This window comes from Pseudophryne corroboree, chromosome 2 (genome assembly GCF_028390025.1).
Source record: "Pseudophryne corroboree isolate aPseCor3 chromosome 2, aPseCor3.hap2, whole genome shotgun sequence".
Taxonomy (NCBI): Eukaryota; Metazoa; Chordata; class Amphibia; order Anura; family Myobatrachidae; genus Pseudophryne; species Pseudophryne corroboree.
The window spans coordinates 388612840-388636420 of NC_086445.1; the positions used below are offsets into that span (position 1 = coordinate 388612840).

The following is a 23581-nucleotide window of genomic DNA, read 5'->3' on the forward strand; positions in this document are numbered from 1 at the left end:
TGTTTCTCCTACAGTGCCTTGGGACTTAAGTTTAGTTCTAAAGGCCCTTCAAGTTGCCCCATTTGAACCACTTAATAAAGTGGATCTTAAATGGTTGACAGCTAAAGTTCTCTTTCTACTAACCATGGCATCTGCTAGAAGAGTGTCAGATTTAGGGGCATTGTCATGTCGTTCCCCATTTCTAATTCTTTTTTTATCACGATAAGGCAGTTTTCAGAACTAGATCTGGGTATCTTCCTAAGGTGGTGTCTAAATTCCACCTTAACAAAGAAATTGTAGTCCTGGCTTTCCAGGTACCGTGTCTGTCTGCGGGAGATGCATCGCTGGACGTGTTCCGTGCCTTAAGGATCTACGTAGATCGTAGCAGTGCCATAATAAAGACAGATTTTCTCTTCATTCTCTACGGATTTCACAAGAGAGGATGGCCTGGTGATAAACAGACACTGGCACGGTGGCTTCAGATGACAATTTCAGAAGCATATTCTCAAGCTGATCTCCCTGTTCCGGCTAATGTCTCTGTTCACTCTATTTGTAAGGTAGGTCCATCATGGGCAGCACAACGTGGTACTTCAGTAGAACAGATATGTAAGGCAGCCATATGGTCTTCCATTAACACATTCATTAGACATTATGCTATGGATACCTTTGCCTCTCATGATGCTGAATTCGGGCAAAGGATTCTCCTGTCCAATCAGGAGTGTCCCCACCACTAAATTGCTTTGGGAAATCCCAATGCTATCCTGTGGATAACCTGTGGACCCTGACAGAAATATACGTTATAGTAAGAACTTACCATTGATAACGATATTTCTCCTATGTCCACAGGGATCCCACACTGACGCACCTGATTTGAGGATCCGTTTACTCACTAACCTCTTCCTTCTTGTACGGAAGGGTGTGTATGTGTGTTCTTCTTGCCTGATTAGGGCTATCTATGATGCTCCTATCTTGAGCTTTGGGAATACAACTGATTTGCCTGAGCCAGGTGGCGGGGATATATGGACGGGCTCATTGCATGCTGGGAGGTCGAAAAGTTTTGACCGATTGGGGCAAATCCGCTGTTGCTTCATCATATCCCAATGTTATCCTGTGGACTTAGGAGAAATACCGTTATCAATGGTAAGTTCTTACCATAATGTATATTTCTTTCTTCAAGCTTTGATAAATCTGCCCACCTGGTGTAACCACCAGAGGAGAGATCTGTCCCTATAACTCGTTCAAGCTGACCGTTTCGGTATCTGGTGACCAAGTAGTTCTAGTAGAAGAAGTTGGTGATAGTAACTGAATCCCCAAGCAAATCTGTAAATGAAAGTACGCTGAATCTGCAAAAATACTTTGGAGGGGGGACTTCGGTAATTATAAAATGCCATTGGTCATGATCATTTTACCTAAAACACATTTTTCTCCTCTTCTTTGAACATCATTATTGAAGATTGAGTTGTCTCGCACTCTGCATTGTGCCATTCTCAGTTAATCAGTGATTTTAGCATGCAAATGGAATAAAAATGTAATTTAAAACCTACCTGCTTAAGTCTTAATGATTGTTAGTGGTTTCTTCATATATATTTTAGGTTGTGTGAAGTTCTCAACCTTGATCCAAGACATGTTCTAATCGCTGAAGTAATCTTCACAAACATTGGAGGAGCTGCTACCGCTGTTGGGGATCCACCTAATGTAATAATTGTTTCCAACCAGGAGCTGAGGAAGGTGGTAAGTAAGACATTACTATTACTAATACTGAAACTATAATAAGTTTTACCAAAAACTTAGCATTTAATTCCTGTGTCCTTTTAAAAGCGTCATGTGTATTATTTGAAGGCTTTCTTTTTCCTCCAGAAGTGAAGTAAAGCCGTCATTTGAAAACCAGCAACTTAACTGTTCTCAGCCATTAAATAAAAAAATTGTGATGCTTCAATTTAGGATTTTCTTTTATTAAGCTAGCATACTGCATGTTACCTTGAAGTTTATAATAATTAACAATTAGAGTTGTTGTTTTTTTCTGTATTTATTTGTTTATTTATTTATTTTTTAAATAGGATGGTTATACTAGGAGTAATGCTCTTTGTATAACACTGTATTAGAAGCATTGATAGCTATCATTTTTGGTGACATCTTCAGCACTGTTGGGAATATTGTGCTGTTACTTATATCTTTTGATCTATATTGAGAATTGCATAGTTCAAATTTACTTTTTTAAATGCAGGAATTCTGCCCATGACAACACAATATTGTAAATTCTTTCAATGTAGAGTACATTTTTACATGCCCATTGTGTAACATACATTTAGGCTATCACAAACCACGTTCATTATAAATTATAATCCACTATATGGCCACCCACCATATAATGTACTTTTTGTCCCTGGTAAAGCTCAGTTTTTCATGAAACGTAAAATAAGATTTGCCAATATCAGCCATATTAATGTAGTAGTACGTTTGCAAGAAGCGTTTAATGGTTTACAGTAGGTATATTTTTATTTGGGTTTAGATATAAAATGTCTTCGGTCTTGCATTTTGATCTTGCAAAGTAAGTGAGCCATTTTGTGTACAGTAGACATAAGACTATTGCTTGTTTCACAAAGCCAGATAAGTATGTCAGTGAACGTAGGTGGAATGTGACATTGTCAGCGACAGTGTAATTTTTTTCCAACTGTTTTTTTTTTTTAACTGCAGAAAGATTAACTTTAAATCTGGGATTGTCTGCTTCACATAAGTAGTAATATACAGTATCTTCCTCTTCTATTTACCTTCATGATGAAGGCCAGTGCTAGAGTGTTCAGTGCCCCCCTGTAAACTATAAATTTGCACCCTCCCATACTTTACAAAGGGACAGCTGGCGTGCCAAAAGAATGGGATGTGGTCTCACAAGTAAGGGGCATGGCAGCACAATAGTGCACCCATTTTAAATTACGCCATATAGTAGCACAATCTTTTTCACGATACACCGCTCCTAGTACCCTTGATTTATATTACACTGTATAGTAGTGTCCTTTATTCACATTACAACACACAGTAGTACCCCTTACACATAATGCCTACAGTCGTAATGCTGCTTATACACATAATGTTCACAGTAGTAGAGCTTCATATACACATGCCCACAGTAGTAGAGCTTCATATACACATGCCCACAGTAGTAGAGCTTCATATACACATGCCCACAGTAGTAGAGCTTCATATACACATGCCCACAGTAGTAGAGCTTCATATACACATGCCCACAGTAGTAGTGCCCCTTACACATAATAGCCACAGTAGTAGCGCAGCTTATACACATTTTTTTTCTTAATTGTAAATGTTCAGGCCAGATTTTTATTAAAATTATATTTTTTTTATGACTCAGCCAAAATATATCAATGAGTCCCTAGATGACATTTTAGCAATACTACAACAAATTATATGCAAGTTTCCCATACTCCTGATTTTTATAACCCTTCTAACCTATGGTTTTTTTTTCTTTTGACTAGGGATTGGACTTTGCTGGTTTCACCGGTCATATGTTTCCAGGAATTTGTCTGGTTCTGCTGGTATCTTTCCCATTTCTCCGAATCTTGTATTGGAACAAAAAACTTTACAATAAGGAGCCCATTGAAATTGTTGGTAAGTCAATGAGAGTTGTTTTTTAATTTTCTAGTAAAACATCCTGTGACACTATAAATATTTTGTACACAATACAGTAGCTGAAAAAAAGTATTCTTAAGTACTGAGATTAAACAAATGACCACGATATCGTCTCTAATATATAAACACACAAACGTATTTTATATATACATTACATATATGGTGCATGTATACAAATGGCACTCTGTTTTTTAGAAACCTTAGAGTTTTAGTACCTTCCACAAAGTAAGTAGCATAGATGACACAGGCAAATTACAGATGAGTCCTCCATCTTTGCCGCTATCCATGACTATCACGGGTCGATTGCACCAGTGGTATGCCTGCAAATGTGTGCGGGCACTGCATACACAACTGCGATCCCTAAGTTTGCATGGTGTTTACGTTTCTGTGAATGAGTCGCACGTGGGTATGAATAGTCGTGGCGGTCAAGCTGAGGGAGGACACATCTGTAAGTTCTGCCATTTCGGCAACCCCATTGCCTTCTTTCCTGATTAAAATATATTTTTTCTATAGGTCTTAGTCGTGTTTGGAAAGTACTTTGCAAAAATATAAAATAATAAATTCATACTGTATGTGCTGCATAGTATAGAGCAGATTTATCAAAGCTTGGCGACAAAGTGGAGAGAGATAAAATACCAACCAATCAATACAGATGTGTCCACCTATAATGTTGCTGCGGAAGGCCACACCCACTCACCCCAGGCCACACCACCTTTTAGGGTGATGCATGCTGTAGGACCACAAGGGTCCCAAACTGCAGGTGCCAGAAGTTTGGAGGTATGGGTTAGATCAGGCATTCCCAACCTCGGTCCTCAAGGCACACCAACAGTCAAGGTTTTAGTGTTATCCAGACTTCATCACAAATGGTTAAATCAAAATAACTGCGGAACTAATTAAGCCACCTGTACTCAAGCATGGATAGAACTAAAATCTGGACTGTTAGTGTGCCTTGAGGACCAAGGTTGGGAATGCCTGGGTTAGATATTCATGTAAATGATTCCAATCTTGAAACTTTCCACTAAATTCTGTAGATAGGCTGCAGTGGGGTTACTATCAGAGTAGCATCTGCCTTCTGTCCTGGTAACTAAGGGGACCCAGCACTTCTGCTCCCAGACAATAATAATTGTGGATTATATTGTTTATTTATATATATATATACATACAGTACGTATGTATGTATGTATATATATATATGTATATATGTGTGTATATATATATGTGTGTGTGTGTGTGTGTGTGTGTGTGTGTGTGTATATATATATATATATATATATATATATATATTTATTTATTTATTGTACTTATTACAGCTCAATGGCTCATGTACTGTAGTCTGATCTCGTCATACCCACTGTTTGCTAGCACTGTAATGCTGCAGCAATTGCTGTCTTAGGGGGTTATTCAAAGTTGTTAGCAAAGCAAAAAAGTTAGCAATTAGGTAAAATCATATTGCACTGCAGGTGGGCAGATGTAACGTGCAGAGATATTTAGATTTGGGTGGGTTATATTGTTTCTGTGCATGGTAAATACTGGCTGCTTTATTTTTAAACTGCAATGTATACAGTATTTCTCTAACGTCCTAAGTGGATGCTGGGGACTCCGTAAGGACCATGGGGAATAGCGGCTCCGCAGGAGACTGGGCACAAAAGAAAAGCTTTAGAACTACCTGGTGTGCACTGGCTCCTCCCCCTATGACCCTCCTCCAAGCCTCAGTTAAGATTTTGTGCCCGAACGAGAAGGGTGCACACTAGGTGGCTCTCCTGAGCTGCTTAGTGAAAAGTTAGTTTTAGGTTTTTTATTTTCAGTGAGACCTGCTGGCAACAGGCTCACTGCATCGAGGGACTAAGGGGAGAAGAAGCGAACTCACCTGCGTGCAGAGTGGATTGGGCTTTTTAGGCTACTGGACATTAGCTCCAGAGGGACGATCACAGGCCCAGCCATGGATGGGTCCCAGAGCCGTGCCGCCGGCCCCCTTACAGAGCCAGAAGAGGTCCGGAAAATCGGCGGCAGAAGACGTCCTGTCTTCAACAAGGTAGCGCACAGCACTGCAGCTGTGTGCCATTGCTCTCAGCACACTTCACACTCCGGTCACTGAGGGTGCAGGGCGCTGGGGGGGGGGCGCCCTGAGACGCAATAAAAAACACCTTGGATGGCAAAAAATGCATCACATATAGCTCCTGGGCTATATGGATGCATTTAACCCCTGCCAGAATACATAGAAAAACGGGAGATAGGCTCCGCCCCCTTATCGGCGGCCTTATCTCCTCAGCACACTGGCGCCATTTTCCCTCACAGCTCCGTTGGAGGGAAGCTCCCTGTCTCTCCCCTGCAGTCACTACACTACAGAAAGGGTTAAAAAAGAGAGGGGGGGCACTAATTACGCGCAGTATTAAATAAAACAGCAGCTATAAGGGGAAAAACACTTATATAAGGTTATCCCTGTATATATATAGCGCTCTGGTGTGTGCTGGCAAACTCTCCCTCTGTCTCCCCAAAGGGCTAGTGGGGTCCTGTCCTCTATCAGAGCATTCCCTGTGTGTGTGCTGTATGTCGGTACGTTTGTGTCGACATGTATGAGGAGAAAAATGATGTGGAGACGGAGCAGATTGCCTGTAATAGTGATGTCACCCCCTAGGGGGTCGACACCTGAGTGGATGAACTGTTGGAAGGTATTACGTGACAGTGTCAGCTCTGTATAAAAGACAGTTGACATGAGACAGCCGGCTACTCAGCTTGTGCCTGTCCAGACGTCTCATAGGCCGTCAGGGGCTCTAAAGCGCCCGTTACCTCAGATGGCAGATATAGACGCCGACACGGATACTGACTCCAGTGTCGACGGTGATGAGACAAATGTGACTTCCAGTAGGGCCACACGTTACATGATTGAGGCAATGAAAAATGTTTTACACATTTCTGATAATACGAGTACCACCAAAAAGGGGTATTATGTTCGGTGAGGAAAAACTACCTGTAGTTTTCCTGAATCTGAGAAATTAAATGAGGTGTGTGATGATGCGTGGGTTTCCCCCGATAACAACTGATAATTTCTAAAATGTTATTGGCATTATATCCTTTCCCGCCAGAGGTTAGGGTGCATTGGGAAACACCCCCTAGGGTGGATAAAGCGCTCACACGCTTGTAAGGGCTCTACCCTCTCCTGAGATGGCCGCCCTTAAGGATCCTGCTGATAGAAAGCAGAAGGGTATCCTAAAATGTATTTACACACATACTGGTGTTATACTGCGACCAGCAATCGCCTCAGCCTGGATGTGCAGTGCTGAGTTGGCGTGGTCGGATTCCCTGACTGAAAATATTGATACCCTAGATAGGGACAGTATATTTTTGCCTATAGAGCATTTAAAAGATGCATTTCTATATATGCGTGTTGCACAGCGGAATATTTGCCGACTGGCATCAAGTCTAAGTGCGTTGTCCATTTCTACCAGTAGAGGGTTATGGACACGACAGTGGTCAGGTGATGCGGATTTCAAACGGCATTTGGAAGTATTGCCTTATTAAAGGGAGGAGTTATTTGGGGTCGGTCTTTCAGACCTGGTGGCCACGGCAACAGCTGGGAAATCCACGTTTGTACCCCAGGTCGCCTCTCAACATGAGAAGACGCCGTATTATCAGGCGCAGTCTTTTCATGGACAAGCGGGCAAAAGGTTCCTCATTTCTGCCCCGTAACAGAGGGAGAGGAAAAAAGGCTGCAGAAATCAGCCAGTTCCCAGGAACAGAAACCCTCTCCCGCCTCTGCCAAGCCCTCAGTATGACGCTGGGGCTTTACAAGCAGAATCAGGCACGGTGGGGGGCCCGTCTCAATGAATTTCAGCGCGCAGTGGGCTCACTCGCAAGTAGACCCCTGGATCCTTCAGGTGATATCTCAGGGGTACAAATTGGAATTCGAGACGTTTCCCCCTCGCCGTTTCCTAAAGTCGGCTTTACCGATGTCTCCTTCTGACAGGGAGACCGTTTTGGAAGCCTTTCACAAGCTGTATTCCCAGCAGGTGATAATCAAGGTACCCCTCCTGCAACAGGGAACGGGGTATTATTCCACACTGTTGTGGTACCGAAGCCGGACGGCTCGGTGAGACCGATTATAAATCTAAAATCTTTGAACACTTACATACAGAGGTTCAAATTCAAGATTGAGTCACTCAGAGCAGTGATTGCGAACCTGGAAGAAGGGGACTACATGATGTCTCGGGACATCAAGGATGCTTACCTTCATGTCCAAATTTACCCTTCTCACCAAGGGTACCTCAGGTTTATGGTACAGAACTGTCACTATCAGTTCAGACGCTGCCGTATGGATGGTCCACGGCACCCCGGGTCTTTACCAAGGTAATGGCCGAAATGATGATATTCCTTCGAAGGAAGGGAATTTTAGTTATCCCTTACTTGGACGATTCCCTGATAAGGGTAAGATCCAGGGAACAGTTGGAGGTCGGTGTAGCACTATCTCAGGTAGTGTTGCGGCAGCACGATTGGATTCTCAATATTCCAAAATCGCAGCTGGTTCCGACGACTCGTCTTCTGTTCCTAGAGATGATCCTGGACACAGTCCAGAAAAAGGTGTTTCTCCCGGAGAAAGCCAGGGAGTTATCCGAGCTAGTCAGGAACCTCCTAAAACCGAGCCAAGTCTCAGTGCATCAATGCACAAGGGTTCTGGGTAAAATGGTGGCTTCCTACGAAGCAATCCCATTCGGCAGATTCCACGCAAGAACTTTCCAGTGGGACCTGCTGGACAAATGGTCCGGGTCGCATCTTCAGATGCATCAGCGGATAACCCTGTCACCAAGAACAAGGGTGTCCCTCCTGTGGTGGTTGCAGAGTGCTCATCTTCTAGAGGGCCGCAGATTCGGCATTCAGGACTGGGTCCTGGTGACCACGGATGCCAGCCTGCGAGGCTGGGGAGCAGTCACACAGGGAAGGAATTTCCAGGGCTTATGGTCAAGCCTGGAGACATCACTTCACATAAATATCCTGAAGCTAAGGGCCATTTACAATGTTCTAAGCTTAGCAAGACCTCTGCTTCAAGGTCAGCCGGTGTTGATCCAGTCGGACAACATCACGGCAGTCACCCACGTAAACAGACAGGGTGGCACAAGAAGCAGGAGGGCAATGGCAGAAGCTGCAAGGATTCTTCGCTGGGCGGAAAATCATGTGATAGCACTGTCAGCAATTCCGGGAGTGGACAACTGGGAAGCAGACTTCCTCAGCAGACACGACCTCCACCCGGGAGAGTGGGGACTTCACCCAGAAGTCTTCCACATGATTATAAACCGTTGGGAAAAACTCGACAGGTATTGCGCCAGGTCAAGGGACCCTCAGGCAATAGCTGTGGAGGCTCTGGTAACACCGTGGGTGTACCAGTCAGTGTATGTGTTCCCTCATCTGCCTCTCATACCCAAGGTACTGAGATTGATAAGATGGAGAGGTGTAAGCACTATATTCGTGGCTCCGGATTGGCCAAGAAGGACTTGGTAACCGGAACTTCAAGAGATGCTCACGGAGGATCCGTGGCCTCTACCTCTAAGAAGGGACCTGCTCCAGCAAGGACCCTGTCTGTTCCAAGACTTACCGCGACTGCGTTTGACGGCATGGCGGTTGAACGCCGGATCCTGAAGAAAAAAAGGCATTCCGGATGAAGTCATCCCTATCCTGATCAAAGCCAGGAAGGATGTAACCGCAAAACATTATCACCGCATTTGGCGAAAATATGTTGCGTGGTGCGAGGCCAGTAAGGCCCGACGGAGGAAATTCAACTGGGTCGATTCCTACATTTCCTGCAAACAGGAGTGTCTATGGAAAAAGAAATTATTTGTATCAATTGCTTGATACAAGTTCTGGCGCTATGATTGTGCTGGTTCTCTAAGCTGCTGTTAGGGTGAGAGATAGTCAATCTCTCATATACTGCAAATACAACGTGTGAAACATAAAAACAGCGCTAATAAAGAATCTAATAGACAGGTGTTTCCTTAAAATAAATTGCATACGTTTTAATAATATTCAACATATATATAAAAGAGAAAATTCTCACAAAGATAAACCATAAAAATATAGAGCCTCTATAGATTGAAAATATCCAAGATGGTATTATCTGCAGTGGTGTAGTTTCGCTGGCTTTGATAAAGCTGCCAAACGCCAGCGAAACGCGTAAGGAAACCAGCCTTGACCCAGACACCCTAAAGCCACCATCAGGACACCACTGCAGATAATACCATCTTGGATATTTTCAATCTATGGACGTGGAAAATTAACAGAGGGAAAACCACCAAAAACATCTGCGTTGGATCGGAGATAGCCTCTGGATCTTCGCTAGGTGGGATACCCGGCCAATCCACTGTAATCCTGGTAATTATACCACAAGATTGGACATATCTGCATATTTAAGGATCCTGTTGACATTGTTAAATACCAAGAGGTGTGCATATTTACATCAAAATGTCGGTGGTCAGAGACTGGCTATAGAGGCTCTATATTTTTATGGTTTATCTTTGTGAGAATTTTCTCTTTTATATATATGTTGAATATTATTAAAACGTATGCAATTTATTTTAAGGAAACACCTGTCTATTAGATTCTTTATTAGCGCTGTTTTTATGTTTCACAAGGAGTGTCTATAGGCCTGAAATTGGGGTCCATTAAGGTTCAAATTTCGGCCCTGTCAATTTTCTTCCAAAAAGAACTAGCTTCAGTCCCTGAAGTTCAGACGTTGTAAAAGGGGTACTGCATATACAGCCTCCTTTTGTGCCTCCAGTGGCACCTTGGGATCTCAATGTAGTTTTTGGGTTCCAAAAAGTCACATTGGTTTGAACCACTTAAATCTGTGGAGTTAAAATATCTCACATGGAAAGTGGTCATGCTGTTGGCCCTAGCCTGGGCCAGGCGCGTGTCAGAATTGGCGGCTTTATCCTGTAAAAGCCCTTATCTGATTTTCCATTCGGACAGGGCGGAATTGATGACTCGTCCTCAGTTTCTCCCTAAGGTGGTTTCAGCGTTTCACCTGAACCAACCTATTGTGGTGCCTGCGGCTACTAGGGACTTGGAGGACTCCAAGTTGCTAGACGTCGTCAGGGCCCTGAAAATATATATTTCCAGGACAGCTGGAGTCAGAAAATCTGACTCGCTGTTTATCCTGTATGCACCCAACAAGCTGGGTGCTCCTGCTTCTAAGCAGACTATTGCTCGTTGGATTTGTAGTACAAATCAGCTTGCACATTCTGTGGCAGGCCTGCCACAGCCAAAAATCTGTAAATGCCCACTCCACAAGGAAGATGGGCTCATCTTGGGCGGCTGCCCGAGGGGTCTCGGCTTTACAACTTTGTCGAGCAGCTACTTGGTCAGGAGCAAATACGTTTGTAAAATTCTACAAAATTGATACCCTGGCTGAGGAGGACCTGGAGTTCTCTCATTTGGTGCTGCAGAGTCATCCGCACTCTCCCGCCCGTTTGGGAGCTTTGGTATAATCCCCATGGTCCTTACGGAGTCCCCAGCATCCACTTAGGACGTTAGAGAAAATAAGAATTTACTTACCGATAATTCTATTTCTCGTAGTCCGTAGTGCATGCTGGGCGCCCATCCCAAGTGCGGATTGTCTGCAATACTGGTACATAGTTATTGTTACCAAAAAATCGGGTTATTGCTGTAGTGAGCCATCTTTTCTAGAGGCTCCTCTGTTATCATGCTGTTAACTGGGTTTAGATCACGAGTTGTACGGTGTGATTGGTGTGGCTTGTATGAGTCTTACCCGGGATTCAAAATCCTTCCTTATTGTGTACGCTCGTCCGGGCACAGTATCCTAACTGAGGCTTGGAGGAGGGTCATAGGGGGAGGAGCCAGTGCACACCAGGTAGTTCTAAAGCTTTTCTTTTGTGCCCAGTCTCCTGCGGAGCCGCTATTCCCCATGGTCCTTACGGAGTCCCCAGCATCCACTACGGACTACGAGAAATAGAATTATCGGTAAGTAAATTCTTATTTTCAGTTTGAACACACCCCACCCAAATCTAAAGGTGGGTACACACTAATAGATCTATCTGCAGATCAATTGATCTGCAAATATATCTATACATGGATCGGGCAGTGTGTTGTGCATACACACTGCCCGATCTGTCGGGGACTGACGTCATGAACTGGGCGGGCGTGTACACACGCCCGCCCAGTTCAGCTGTCGATCGCTGCCGCAGCATGTGTACGGGCGGTCGGCCGACCGCCCCGTACACACACAGCGACGCGCCAATATATCGGTATATCCGCGATACGTATGTGAACGACGGAGTTCACAGACGTATCGGCCGTACACACTGGCCAACGGACCCGCAATATATTGGCCGTTCAAGAGAACGGCCGATATATCGACCAGTGTGTACGGGCCTTAACTCTCACTGCACATGTTACACCTGCCCCACCTGCAGTGCAACATGGTTTTGCCCAATTGCTAACTTTTTTGCTTTGCTAACAACTCTGAATAACCCCATTAATACTTATCAGAGATCTGTCCTGTATGTACGTAGTCACTTAGTCGACACTCAGATCATCAAAATGGCTACTAGTCATATTTTCTTTTCCTTTACATCCTGTGCCTGTCCAAATTAACATGTAAATCATTCGGTTTAAACCTTGAAAAAGTGGTCTTCATGTGGGAAGGCTGGTGCTTTGTGGTTTTTGTTCTGAACAGCAGTCTGCATTACATGCTGAATCTACAAGAAACAGAATACACTTTATTTGAAAGCCCTGACACTTATCGTGATTGAAAACTCAATTGTAGTTTTGTCTCAATTCAAATGACTTTTGATAACTTCATAGAAAGTTTTTTTTTTTTAACGTAAGCGTAGTCAAAACTGTGTGTGTTGGATATGAAGGTGTTTCCCGTGGATGCAGAACAGTGGGGTTGCAGAAATGCGTACAGGTGTAGTTCATTGCTACAGATTGTAGCAAAGCAACTTCAATCAACAAAAACATTTCCAGCTACATTTCTTCTGATTAGCAATCAAAAACTCTGCTGTATCAGTAATAGGGAAACTAAATTGCATCTCTAACATTTGCTGATTTCTGTATTTTTATATTCTGTGCTACTCTATTTTTAACAAGGCCAATTACCGTACAGGAATATTTGTGGAATTGTAAATGTTCGAAGTTGTAAAAAGAATGAAAGTTTTCAATTAAACTACAGCAGACTTGTAATGTAAAGTAAAATAAAATAAAAAAGAGAATATTTGATTCTTAGAAGAAATACTGTAGATCTTTTTTTTTCCCTCCATCTGCTGGGAATTATTGATGTACAGCTTCTTGCCAAATACGAACCTCTTGCCTTCTTTTTTTTTCAAACTGTTCATCAATTTCAGTGCATACTGTAGCAGAAAGGGTAATGGTCAGGCTACTAAACATAGAGAGCTTTTGCAGAGAACATAGAAGTATTTTAGATTTGTAGTGACAAGCTATTTTTCTATTTATAGGCATCAATGTAAATTATATTTTGCAGCAACTAATGTGAAAAGCTACTTACTGTACAGTGCATGGCTCTATGTCTAATGTTAAGCCTCATCAGTACGTACTGTAAGTACATATAGATGTGTCAATCATAAGTTTTACCGTTCAACAATTATTTCCTTTGTGCCATCTCCACTGTGGTCCAACATAAGGCCAGTTACCCACTGACTTTGTGGTATGCATAACAAGTGTTATCACGTTTACATGGATCACTGAGCGCTTGCTGGTGTACAAAGGAGGACGCTTCATCTCTTTCAATTCATTAGTAAATGTAAAAGGCAGTGTTGGGGGAAAAAATACCATTGCAACCCACCTGAGAGAGCAAATGATTGTAGGTATTGAGATATTGGAACCAATAGGTGTCATTCTTGTACCTCTTTTTGAACCCGATTGTGAGGTGGACACACATACAGCCATTCGTCTGCAATTTTATGCAGATGCAGCTACAATGTACTTCCTGTGCGTACTTTTGTACATGTGCAAGGACTGAGGTGTCTACTTTCAGCAACTGTAGATACCATCATCTGTTGCACCATCAAAACTTGCACAAGCACTATGACTGAATATGGCCTCCAAAGTTAGCGATTGAGCATCTGCATCTGAGTATGCAAACACTTCAGTGATGCGCTCATGACATTCCCATAAGACAGACTTTCTGTTTAGCCACCTCCCAGTCCAGGGCTGGCTCCAGACCTACTAGCACCCTGAGCGAGAAAATGTAAAAGCGCCCCTCAAACTCTATGCGCGCCGAAGGTGCGCGCTCCGGGAAAAGCAGGTGTGGCCTCCTGGGAAAGTGGGTGTGGCCTCTAGAAAAATTTGCGTGGCCTCGTAATTTCATATTATCAAACTATAAATAAATATATTTTCACACCCCCTCTACGCACACAATTAGCAGTCTTGCACAGAACAGCCACAGTAGTGTTCCTTACACACAATGTCTCCAGTATAGTGCCAGATACACATAATGTGCAGTGCCAGCTACACATGACATGCCCCGCAGCAGTGCCAGCTACACATGATAGTGTTCACTTTTTAGGGCAGGGTGCTGATCACAAGGAGGGCACATTTTTAAGTTAGGAGAGCAAAATGATGTACATACTGTAATGCTTGGTGCTCCCCTACCTACATGCCAAAGCATGGACAGGGCGCGCAGCAAAAATGTAAGAGCGTTGCTCTGTAGGTAAGGTGCGTGGCCACATAATAGTGGCAATTCGCATTACACCACACAGTTTTGCAGCTAACACACATTGCACCAGGTAGAACCTCCTAGACACATTACGCCAGGCAGAGCACTGAGACACATTGCGCCAGGTAGAGCACTGAGACACATTGCCTAGCCACAGACGCCTAGCGGGAACACTACATGATATGCCCCCCAGCAGTGCCAGATACACGTGACATGCCCCCCAGCAGTGCCAGATACACGTGACATGCCTCCCAGCAGTGCCAGATACATAAATGGCCACACAGTGCAGATATGCCCCCACAGTGCCAGATACATAAATGCTCCCACAGTGCAGATATGCCCCCACAGTGCCAGAAACATAAATGCCCACAGTGCCAGAAGCATAAATGCCCCCACAGTGCCAGATACATAAATACCCCCAGTGCCAGAAACATAAATGCCCCCACAGTGCAGATATGCCCCCACAGTGCCAGATACAGAAATGCCCCCAGTGCCAGAAACCTAAATGCCCCACAGTGCAGATATGCCCCCAGTGCCAGAAACATAAATGCCCCCACAGTGCAGATATGCCCCCACAGTGCCAGATACATAAATACCCCCACAGTGCAGCTATGACCCCACAGTACCAGATATTCACTCACAGGTGTGCTGGGAGCCGGGAGGGGGAGTCCTGCTGAGGGCGTAGGCAGACGGATCAAAACTCCTGTGTGCACGCTGCGCGGTGCCAGCATCTGACGTCAGATGCCGGCGCTGCACAGCGCGCTGCATAGTGCGCACACAAGCGGCCGGGGCACTGCAGGCTGGCTCCAGGCAGGAATATGGCGGAGGCAGCGTGCGGCACCCATTAAGGGTGGCGCCCTGCGCGGACACTCTATTTGAACATGCCTGGAGCCAGCCCTGTCCCAGTCATTGCCCAGGAATGCCCAGCACTTTTCCAAGACCTATCTGATACTGTGCGCCTAAATTGCAACTGTGCCTGTGTGTGTACACTGTGCAATGGTTACACACAGTAGCAAACAATTGCTTAACTCCATGGATATTGGAAATCTGTGTGGCTCTGAATCAGGCCTTCTAGGTTTTCCAAGTGTCTGAAAATGCTTGTAAATGGTATGTATAGATGTCGCATTATACATGTAGGCTCAATATACCAGACATTGCGAGATGCCTGGCGTGAGTGATCTGTCAGCTCCTGTACAGCTTTGCTAACATCGGAGGGCTTTTTGTTGCAGAAAATGAATCTTAGTCACAACTAGTGCTACTAGGATGCACCAGGAAACTGTACTTATTTAATTTGATTTAAGGCACTTGTATATTGTGTGTGACTGAGTCTGTATATAGAGAAGAACAGAGCTTTTATTGGAAAAGAGCAATGGCTGCTGCATCGTAGCGTTTTGTATACAGATTGGTGGGCAGATGTACTAAGCCCTGGAGAGTGATAAATTGGAGAGAGTTAAATTACCAGCCAATCTGCTCCTGTCATTTTTCAAGCACAGCCTGTAACATGGCATTTATGAGCTGATACTCTAGCTGGTACTTTATCTCTCTCCAAGGCTTAGTACACACTCCCTCAGAGACTCAGCTGCACACAGATATATGTCTTGTATCAAATTATTCAGCAGAGTCTCCTGGTGTGTTCTAATCAGCAAAGAAAAGGCAAAATATATGCCTAGCACAGTCTCACGGGACCTTGCACACCAATTGTATAAAAAGATAAAAATTACATCACCGGTTTTATTAGTCTTACTTGTGCTTAATAAATATAAGGATGTCTGGGGCTGTACTTTGGTGTTCTTATATAGCGTTGGTGAGTGATGCCACTGTGCAGAGAAAAATAGCTGATGGTGGCATATGTATTTGGCATGCAGGGTAGCTAAAATGACATCCTGCAACCCAGAAAGCCACTGCTTGGAGTGTCCTTAGGATGTTCTGGGAGACCAGCTTCTCCTTGTTCCTGGCAGCAAGTTGCTGAAATGCAATTTAGAGATTCTTCTGGGCACTGTGGGCAGGATGTATTAAGCCTTGTAGAGAGATAAAGTGGAGAGAAACCAATCCGCTTCTAAATGTAATTTCAAAAACTGTGCTAGATAAATGACAGAAGCTGATAAGCTACTATGGGCCACTTCTCCACTTTATCTCTCTCCAAGGATTAATAACACCCCCCTCTTTGAGCATTTAGCCTTCTCCATTGTCTGGGTTGGAAACAGACATTTTTAAACCCTCATATGAAACATATATTTTCATGAGGTACTAAAATCTCCATTATTTATCCCATAAAATGGCTTAATAGTATGTAGGTGATTGTCATATCTGTAAGAGTGGTTACTAGAGACTGACCTGATTAACAACAAGGTATTAGCCAATCGGCTTAGTGTGGGATAGGACAGTGGAGCTGCATGACATTCATTGGGATGAGCAGCTCCTATTTACAGGTCAATTATAGTTAATGGCAGCTAACAACTCAACAAAATGATACGGTTGTTCAGACAAGGTTGAAGGGATAGGAGGAAACCTGAGCACTAGACAAGACCATGATTATTCAATTATATGTAAAGAAATTGTATATGAAATACCACTGTGAGGATTCAATACAGTAGGTTTTTTGGATAGTAGTATATTATGTGGAGGTGTGCCCACAAGAGTAATGTTTAGAATACAGAACAAGGGGAAAGCACTCTTGCCTTTGTAAAGGCACTCTTTGAAATTAAATAGGACTTAACTTTTATAATATTTAGTTAGAAATTAGTTTGTTTAAATAGAACAAAAGTAAAGTTTTATTTAATTTCTAAGAGTGCCCCTACCAAGACGAGAGTGCTTTCCCCTTGTTCTAAATGATACGATTACAGTGAATAGCAATAAAACATGACAAAAGAGAGCTAGTGAGCCCAGAGCCTGGATGTTCATTAGGAGGTCTGGTATATTGGAATAAACTAGATGAGTTACATGATGGTGGCTAATGACAGAGGCTGCCTTATAAGGGCATGTATCTCTTGATAACACAGGGTAAAGTTTAAATTTCACAGTTTATTGAGCATTTTTATTTATCTGGTTCATCCATTCAAGGCAGCAGTGTACCGGTTTACATGGTACATGTTGTAACGTATTGGGAACGGAGTGATTCACATATAGGAATACAAAGACTAGCAGAGCAGCAGCATTTGTGTCTTGATAACTTCCTGAACATAATCAAACTTAAGCATTACTTACACATACCTCCCTATATGACTCTCTCCAGGTGGGACAAAATACTCTGCTTCTGGACTTTTCTCTTAATGTATGATTGCCGGCAACTGTTTTGAACAGGTTAATGGATTAGAAAGGTGTTTCGGCACAGGTGATGGCAAGCATACATTAAGAGGTAAGTCTGGGAGCAGAGCATTCTGTCCCTCCTGGAGAGGGTCATGGTGGGAGGTATGCTTACAGCATAACAGGTTTAACAGAACTGTGGGAAGACGAGGAACTACACATTCAACACAAATAAATGGCTTACTTGCAGGTTCCTTATTCTCAAATCTAACACAGGTCAAGCAGCAGCTTTCCCCAGCCTCCAATTAAGAACTTTGAGGCTGACCTGGAACCACCTATTTGTGCCACTTACTTTGCAACACCTACTGTATGAGATGCATTAGTGTGAACATGAGCAATTATCTCTGAACCTTTCTTTACTGTACTGTTACTTTTGGAGAAAGATTGTCCTGCTAGCTATGGGAGAACATCTGGTCATTATGTTGATGCTAATACACTGAGCATGCATTGCATGTTCTACAAAGGAGAAGGGTAACCCAAACTGATATACATTTAATATTTTTAATCTGTGACACTGTTTTAGCTGTGTATCTGTACATTGTACGATTTGTAACACTATTTCACAATGCCAATAAAGAAGTCACCAGTAGCTTCATAAGCAGAGAAATATTTTTTTTTTCTGGTGGTGCAGTTACATACTTAAGAAAATTTTTCAATGCGGTCATGCATTTGGGCTCCCATCCGCCTTTCAGCAACTGAACATAAACAGTTGCCTATAATGTTACATAGGTTATTTTCTGGTAAAACATACATGAATTTGAAACCTTATGTCTTTTAGTTTACATTGTGTTATTTTTTTTATTTTTTTATTTGACTTGTAGAAATGAAACATGAAATTCATGTTTGGAAATTAACTGCACAAAGGATTAATCCTGCTAGTCGTGAAGAGACTGCAGTCAAATGTCTATTAATGCAAAAAGTATTGACCTTGGAGAGCTTGTTGAGGAAGAAGCTTAGAACATTTCAAAGGTATGTTTATGGGTGTGAGACTAGTAGTAGGAAAATGTAAAAATAATAAGTGCAGTAGTACAGATTTTCTAAATCTACCGCGGTATTCTTACAATATAACACACACAGAAAATCTATATATTCAGTCTATATATATATATATATATATATATATATATATATATATATATATATATATTTGCCAAATTCACGGCACTCCCAATTCCCAAATACTTATAGAATCCACAGGATATGGCGGTGCCCTCCCTGGTTACAGCAGGCGCTGTGTCCAATGTAGAATGCAGAGTTGGGCGGCACTCACGGCGCAGGAAAAAACAGACAAGCAAGTCTGGAAGTTGCAGTCAACGTTTCAATGTGTATTATAACATTTTCGTCAGGATAAAAATACATTGTGTTACTCACCCTTTTAACTCCGTCTGACAGTCCATGGCGCCTCCTGCCAGCCGCATCCCGCTCCGTCCAACTGATGACGTCATCACGAGGCGCCAGCCGCGGCGTCATGGAGCGTCCGGACCGGAGCACACAAAAAATCACCTGTGACAAACATAATTGCAAACAAAGGTTACATACAAAGCACACACTTAGACTCAGAAAAACAGTATCAGTCACAGGAAAACAGTGATACTCAGTATAAATTATGTATCAACTTGAAGTAAAACAAAATACATAATAGTATATAGCAATAAGGATGTTTAACCAATACTGTTTTAATGGGGGGGCTGCACAGGACAAGGGCAGCGACACCCATCAGATGACAACAATGAAAAAAAATAAATAAAAATGAATTATATTAACAACAACACAATAAGCAGCTAATATTAGTCATATGAAGCTAATACTGGTTATCGCAGCAGTGGGCTGTCAATCAGGGATACATTATAGGAAAGCTGATAAACCTGCTTGTTCATTTAACCCTTTAGGGGATAGGGTATCCAGTATGAATATCCACTTAGCCTCAGCTCTAAGTAGAAGTAGTGCCCGGTCACCTCCTCGTTTTAATAGGGGGATATGATCAATAATTCGATGTCGCAAGACAGCAACAGAATGTTTGGCCTGCAAGAAATGTCTTGCAACAGGTTGGTCACTTCGACCAGAAGAAATTGCAGCCCTAATGGAGGCACGATGTCCGGCCATCCGTTCTTTGAACATACACTCCGTTTTCCCCACGTAGTGGAGACCGCACGGGCAACTCAATACATAAACTACAAATTTAGTAGTGCAAGTGACACGATGTTTGATTCTAAATTTCTTCCCCGTAAAGGGGTGATAGAACGAATCACCTGTCAGCATGTGGCTACATGTAGTGCAGCCCAAGCATTTAAAACATCCTGGGCAGGAAGACTTGAGAAATGTGGATGTAGGAGTTTTTTTGGGGATACTTTCTACATTTGTTTTAACAATAAAATCACGAATATTTTTGCCTCTGCGATATGCTGGCATAATCCGAGTGTTGGGCTGAAGACCAATATTCTTATCAGTTTGTATGATAGGCCAAAATTTTTTGGTTATTTTGCTAACTTCGGAGCTCAGAGTATTAAACTGATTAACCCAGATTAATCGATTGGTATGATCAGTCTTTTTGGCAGGGTTCAGCATAGCGTTTCTCGGTATTTTAAGTACTTTTTCTTTAATCGCTAGTAGATCTAATTGGTTGTAGCCCCTCTGCACAAATTTAGTGATCATATTGTCACATTCTGCAGCTAGTTGGGATTCGTCACTGATGATGCGTTTAAGGCGCAGCATTTGGGAATAAGGGAGTCCCTTGCGTAATGAGATAGGATGATGGCTGGATGCCAACAAAAGATTATTCCTGTCCGTGCTTTTGGTAAATAAAGATGTATTAATTTGACCATCACGTATTGAAATCTGTACATCTAAGAAGTTAATACTTTTATCATGTATAGTGCACGTAAATTTGACAGGGGAGTCAGACAAATTATGAGAATCAAGTAGTGATTCGAGTACATTACGGGGTCCGGTCCACAACACTAGCAGGTCATCAATGTATCGCAAATACAACATAACAAAAGGTTTAGTTGTCACATTGGATAGGAACAACTCGTCCTCAACCAGCAACATGTAACTGTTGGCGAATGAGGGCGAGACGCTGCTCCCCATGGAACAACCTGACAGCTGTAAGTAAAAATTGTTGTTAAATATAAAATAATTACGCTGTAAAGTTAACTGTAATAAATTCATAAACAACTCAATATTGGGTCCTAAAAAGTAAGGGTTATTACGAATTAAGATTTCCACAGCTTTAAGTCCTTCCATGTGTGGGATGCATGTATAAAGATTTTTAACATCGATCGTTGCCAATATGCAGCTGTTTGGAACAGACGGGATGGTTGCAAGTTTGTTGAGAAGTGTTGTAGTGTCCTTAAGACAGTGATCAATCGATTGAATGCAGGGTTGCAGATAGTGGTCCAGAAAGATGGAAATTTTCTGGAACAGCGACCCTCTTGCCGAAATTATCGGGCGTCCTGGAGGAGATTTGCTGTCTTTATGTACTTTGGGTATTGAATACAGTATTGGTACCACTGGAAATCTTGTAGTTAAAGCTTCAGATTGTGCTGATGTTAAAGAGCCATCCTTGACTGCCTGGGACAAAACGTTATCAAGTTCCTTTTTAAAAGATATAGTGGGGTCAGAGGGTAACTTTCGGTAGGTGGTATAGTCTGCTAGTTGACGATCCAACTCAGTTATGTAATCATGTACATTTTGTATCACTAGGGCTCCCCCCTTGTCTGCCGGACGTATAACAATATCGTCATATTTACTAAGATCATTGAGAGCTTGCCATTCACTCTTAGATAGATTAGAGTGGATATGTTTGGCATGTTTGAACGTATTTTGAACTTGATGGTCCACCGTCCTGGAGAATACTTTGATGGATTTATTTTGAGACACAGGATCAAATCTGGATTTAACCCGAAGAGCAGGAGGCATTGTCGTATGCATAGAAGGAGTAGTTGGATGCTGTGAAAAATATTCTTTTAGGCGGAGTTGTCGCTCTAATTTGAATTGTTCAATTTTCCAATTGAAGAGATCTGGTTTGGTGGTAGGGACAAAATTCAGGCCTTTAGACAATACTTGTAATTCAATTGGAGAGAATTGTCGATCTGATAAATTAAATATCATCTCCGTTTTGAGTAGGTTGTTTTTCTTTGTCGCCGACCTTTTGCACTGGCCACCTCGCCTCGTGTATTGGCGCCTGGATTTAAAGGTGCTGCTGGTGTGCGAACCCCTAAAGGGGGTAAACCCTGGCTAGGGCAAGGAATTTCAGCTTCACTAGCTGTTGCTGTGCCCTCCGTCGAGGAATCAGTGTCCAGGTGGTGTGCATTAAAGCGGTTGAAGGGACGTCGCCTCGCTGGTCGTTTGGCAATCGGAGTACCTGAGACCCAAGGATAAACCTGTCTCTTGGCGTAGTCATTATTCACAATGTCCAGTTTATTCCGTTTATATGAAATCAGGTCTCTCTGATACTTCTCCATTTGTGTAGTGAGTTTATCATACCAATTTGTGGAGGTATCCATCAAAAGAGTTGGTTTGTGAGCAGTCTCAAAGATATCAATTTGGGCCCGAATAGACGCAAGCTCCCGAGTGACCTCCTCGATAACCAGGAGGATTAGGTCATAGGAACACTTGTTCAGAATAGAGACCCATTTTTTACAAAAAGCTGCATTGAATCTCCCAATTGTGTGGATATTCTTGATACGGAAACCCCTCGGTATTTTTCCTTGTCGATGATAGTCCGACAAAGTTACCCCATGGTAATAAAAATCTTTTTCTCTACGTTTGAGTTTAAACAATTCACGGAAAAGCTGGATGTTATCAGGTATGCCACCCGTAGCCGCAAGGTCTTCCTTAAAGCGCAATCTAGTAGCATCGATATCGGAATAACTGAAGGTCTCGCCTGGTGTCAGATCAATCGCTGAAAACAGATCATCCAATTCTGTGTCGGTGGGTGCCGAAATCCTGAGTCTGTGCAGGACTCACTGTGAGAAAAAATGGTGCAGAGAAATAGTGATGTGTCGAAATGACACGTGTAACTGTGCTCCACACCCCAAAGTCCAGACGTGATAATGAACAGGGATGGGTGCCTGTCTGTGACCATAAACCTGCACGGTTGTAATGGTCCAAATATATTTGCCAAATTCACGGCACTCCCAATTCCCAAATACTTATAGAATCCACAGGATATGGCCGGTGCCCTCCCTGGTTACAGCAGGCGCTGTGTCCAATGTAGAATGCAGAGTTGGGCGGCACTCACGGCGCAGGAAAAAACAGACAAGCAAGTCTGGAAGTTGCAGTCAACGTTTCAATGTGTATTATAACATTTTCGTCAGGATAAAAATACATTGTGTTACTCACCCTTTTAACTCCGTCTGACAGTCCATGGCGCCTCCTGCCAGCCGCATCCCGCTCCGTCCAACTGATGACGTCATCACGAGGCGCCAGCCTCGGCGTCATGGAGCGTCCGGACCGGAGCACACAAAAAATCACCTGTGACAAACATAATTGCAAACAAAGGTTACATACAAAGCACACACTAAGACTCAGAAAAACAGTATCAGTCACAGGAAAACAGTGATACTCAGTATAAATTATGTATCAACTTGAAGTAAAACAAAATACATAATAGTATATAGCAATAAGGATGTTTAACCAATACTGTTTTAATGGGGGGGCTGCACAGGACAAGGGCAGCGACACCCATCAGATGACAACAATGAAAAAAAAAAAAAAAATGAATTATATTGACAACAACATAATAAGCAGCTAGTGACAACTAAACCTTTTGTTCTGTTGTATTTGCGATACATTGATGACCTGCTAGTGTTGTGGACCGGACCCCGTAATGTACTCGAATCACTACTTGATTCTCATAATTTGTCTGACTCCCCTGTCAAATTTACGTACACTATACATGATAAAAGTATTAACTTCTTAGATGTACAGATTTCAATACGTGATGGTCAAATTAATACATCTTTATTTACCAAAAGC

General features: G+C 42.8%; 1 protein-coding gene across 2 annotated transcripts in view; it reads left to right on the forward strand.

Annotated features, from left to right (window-relative positions):
* OCA2 (OCA2 melanosomal transmembrane protein) overlaps positions 1–23581 on the forward strand; it is a 414138-nt gene that overhangs the window by 213770 nt on the left and 176787 nt on the right. For both annotated transcript variants that reach the window (XM_063953301.1, XM_063953302.1), the window contains 3 exons: positions 1572–1710; positions 3468–3600; positions 18424–18571. In XM_063953301.1, coding sequence (XP_063809371.1) covers positions 1572–1710; positions 3468–3600; positions 18424–18571 — 420 coding nt within the window. The remainder of the gene's footprint in view (positions 1–1571; positions 1711–3467; positions 3601–18423; positions 18572–23581) is intronic.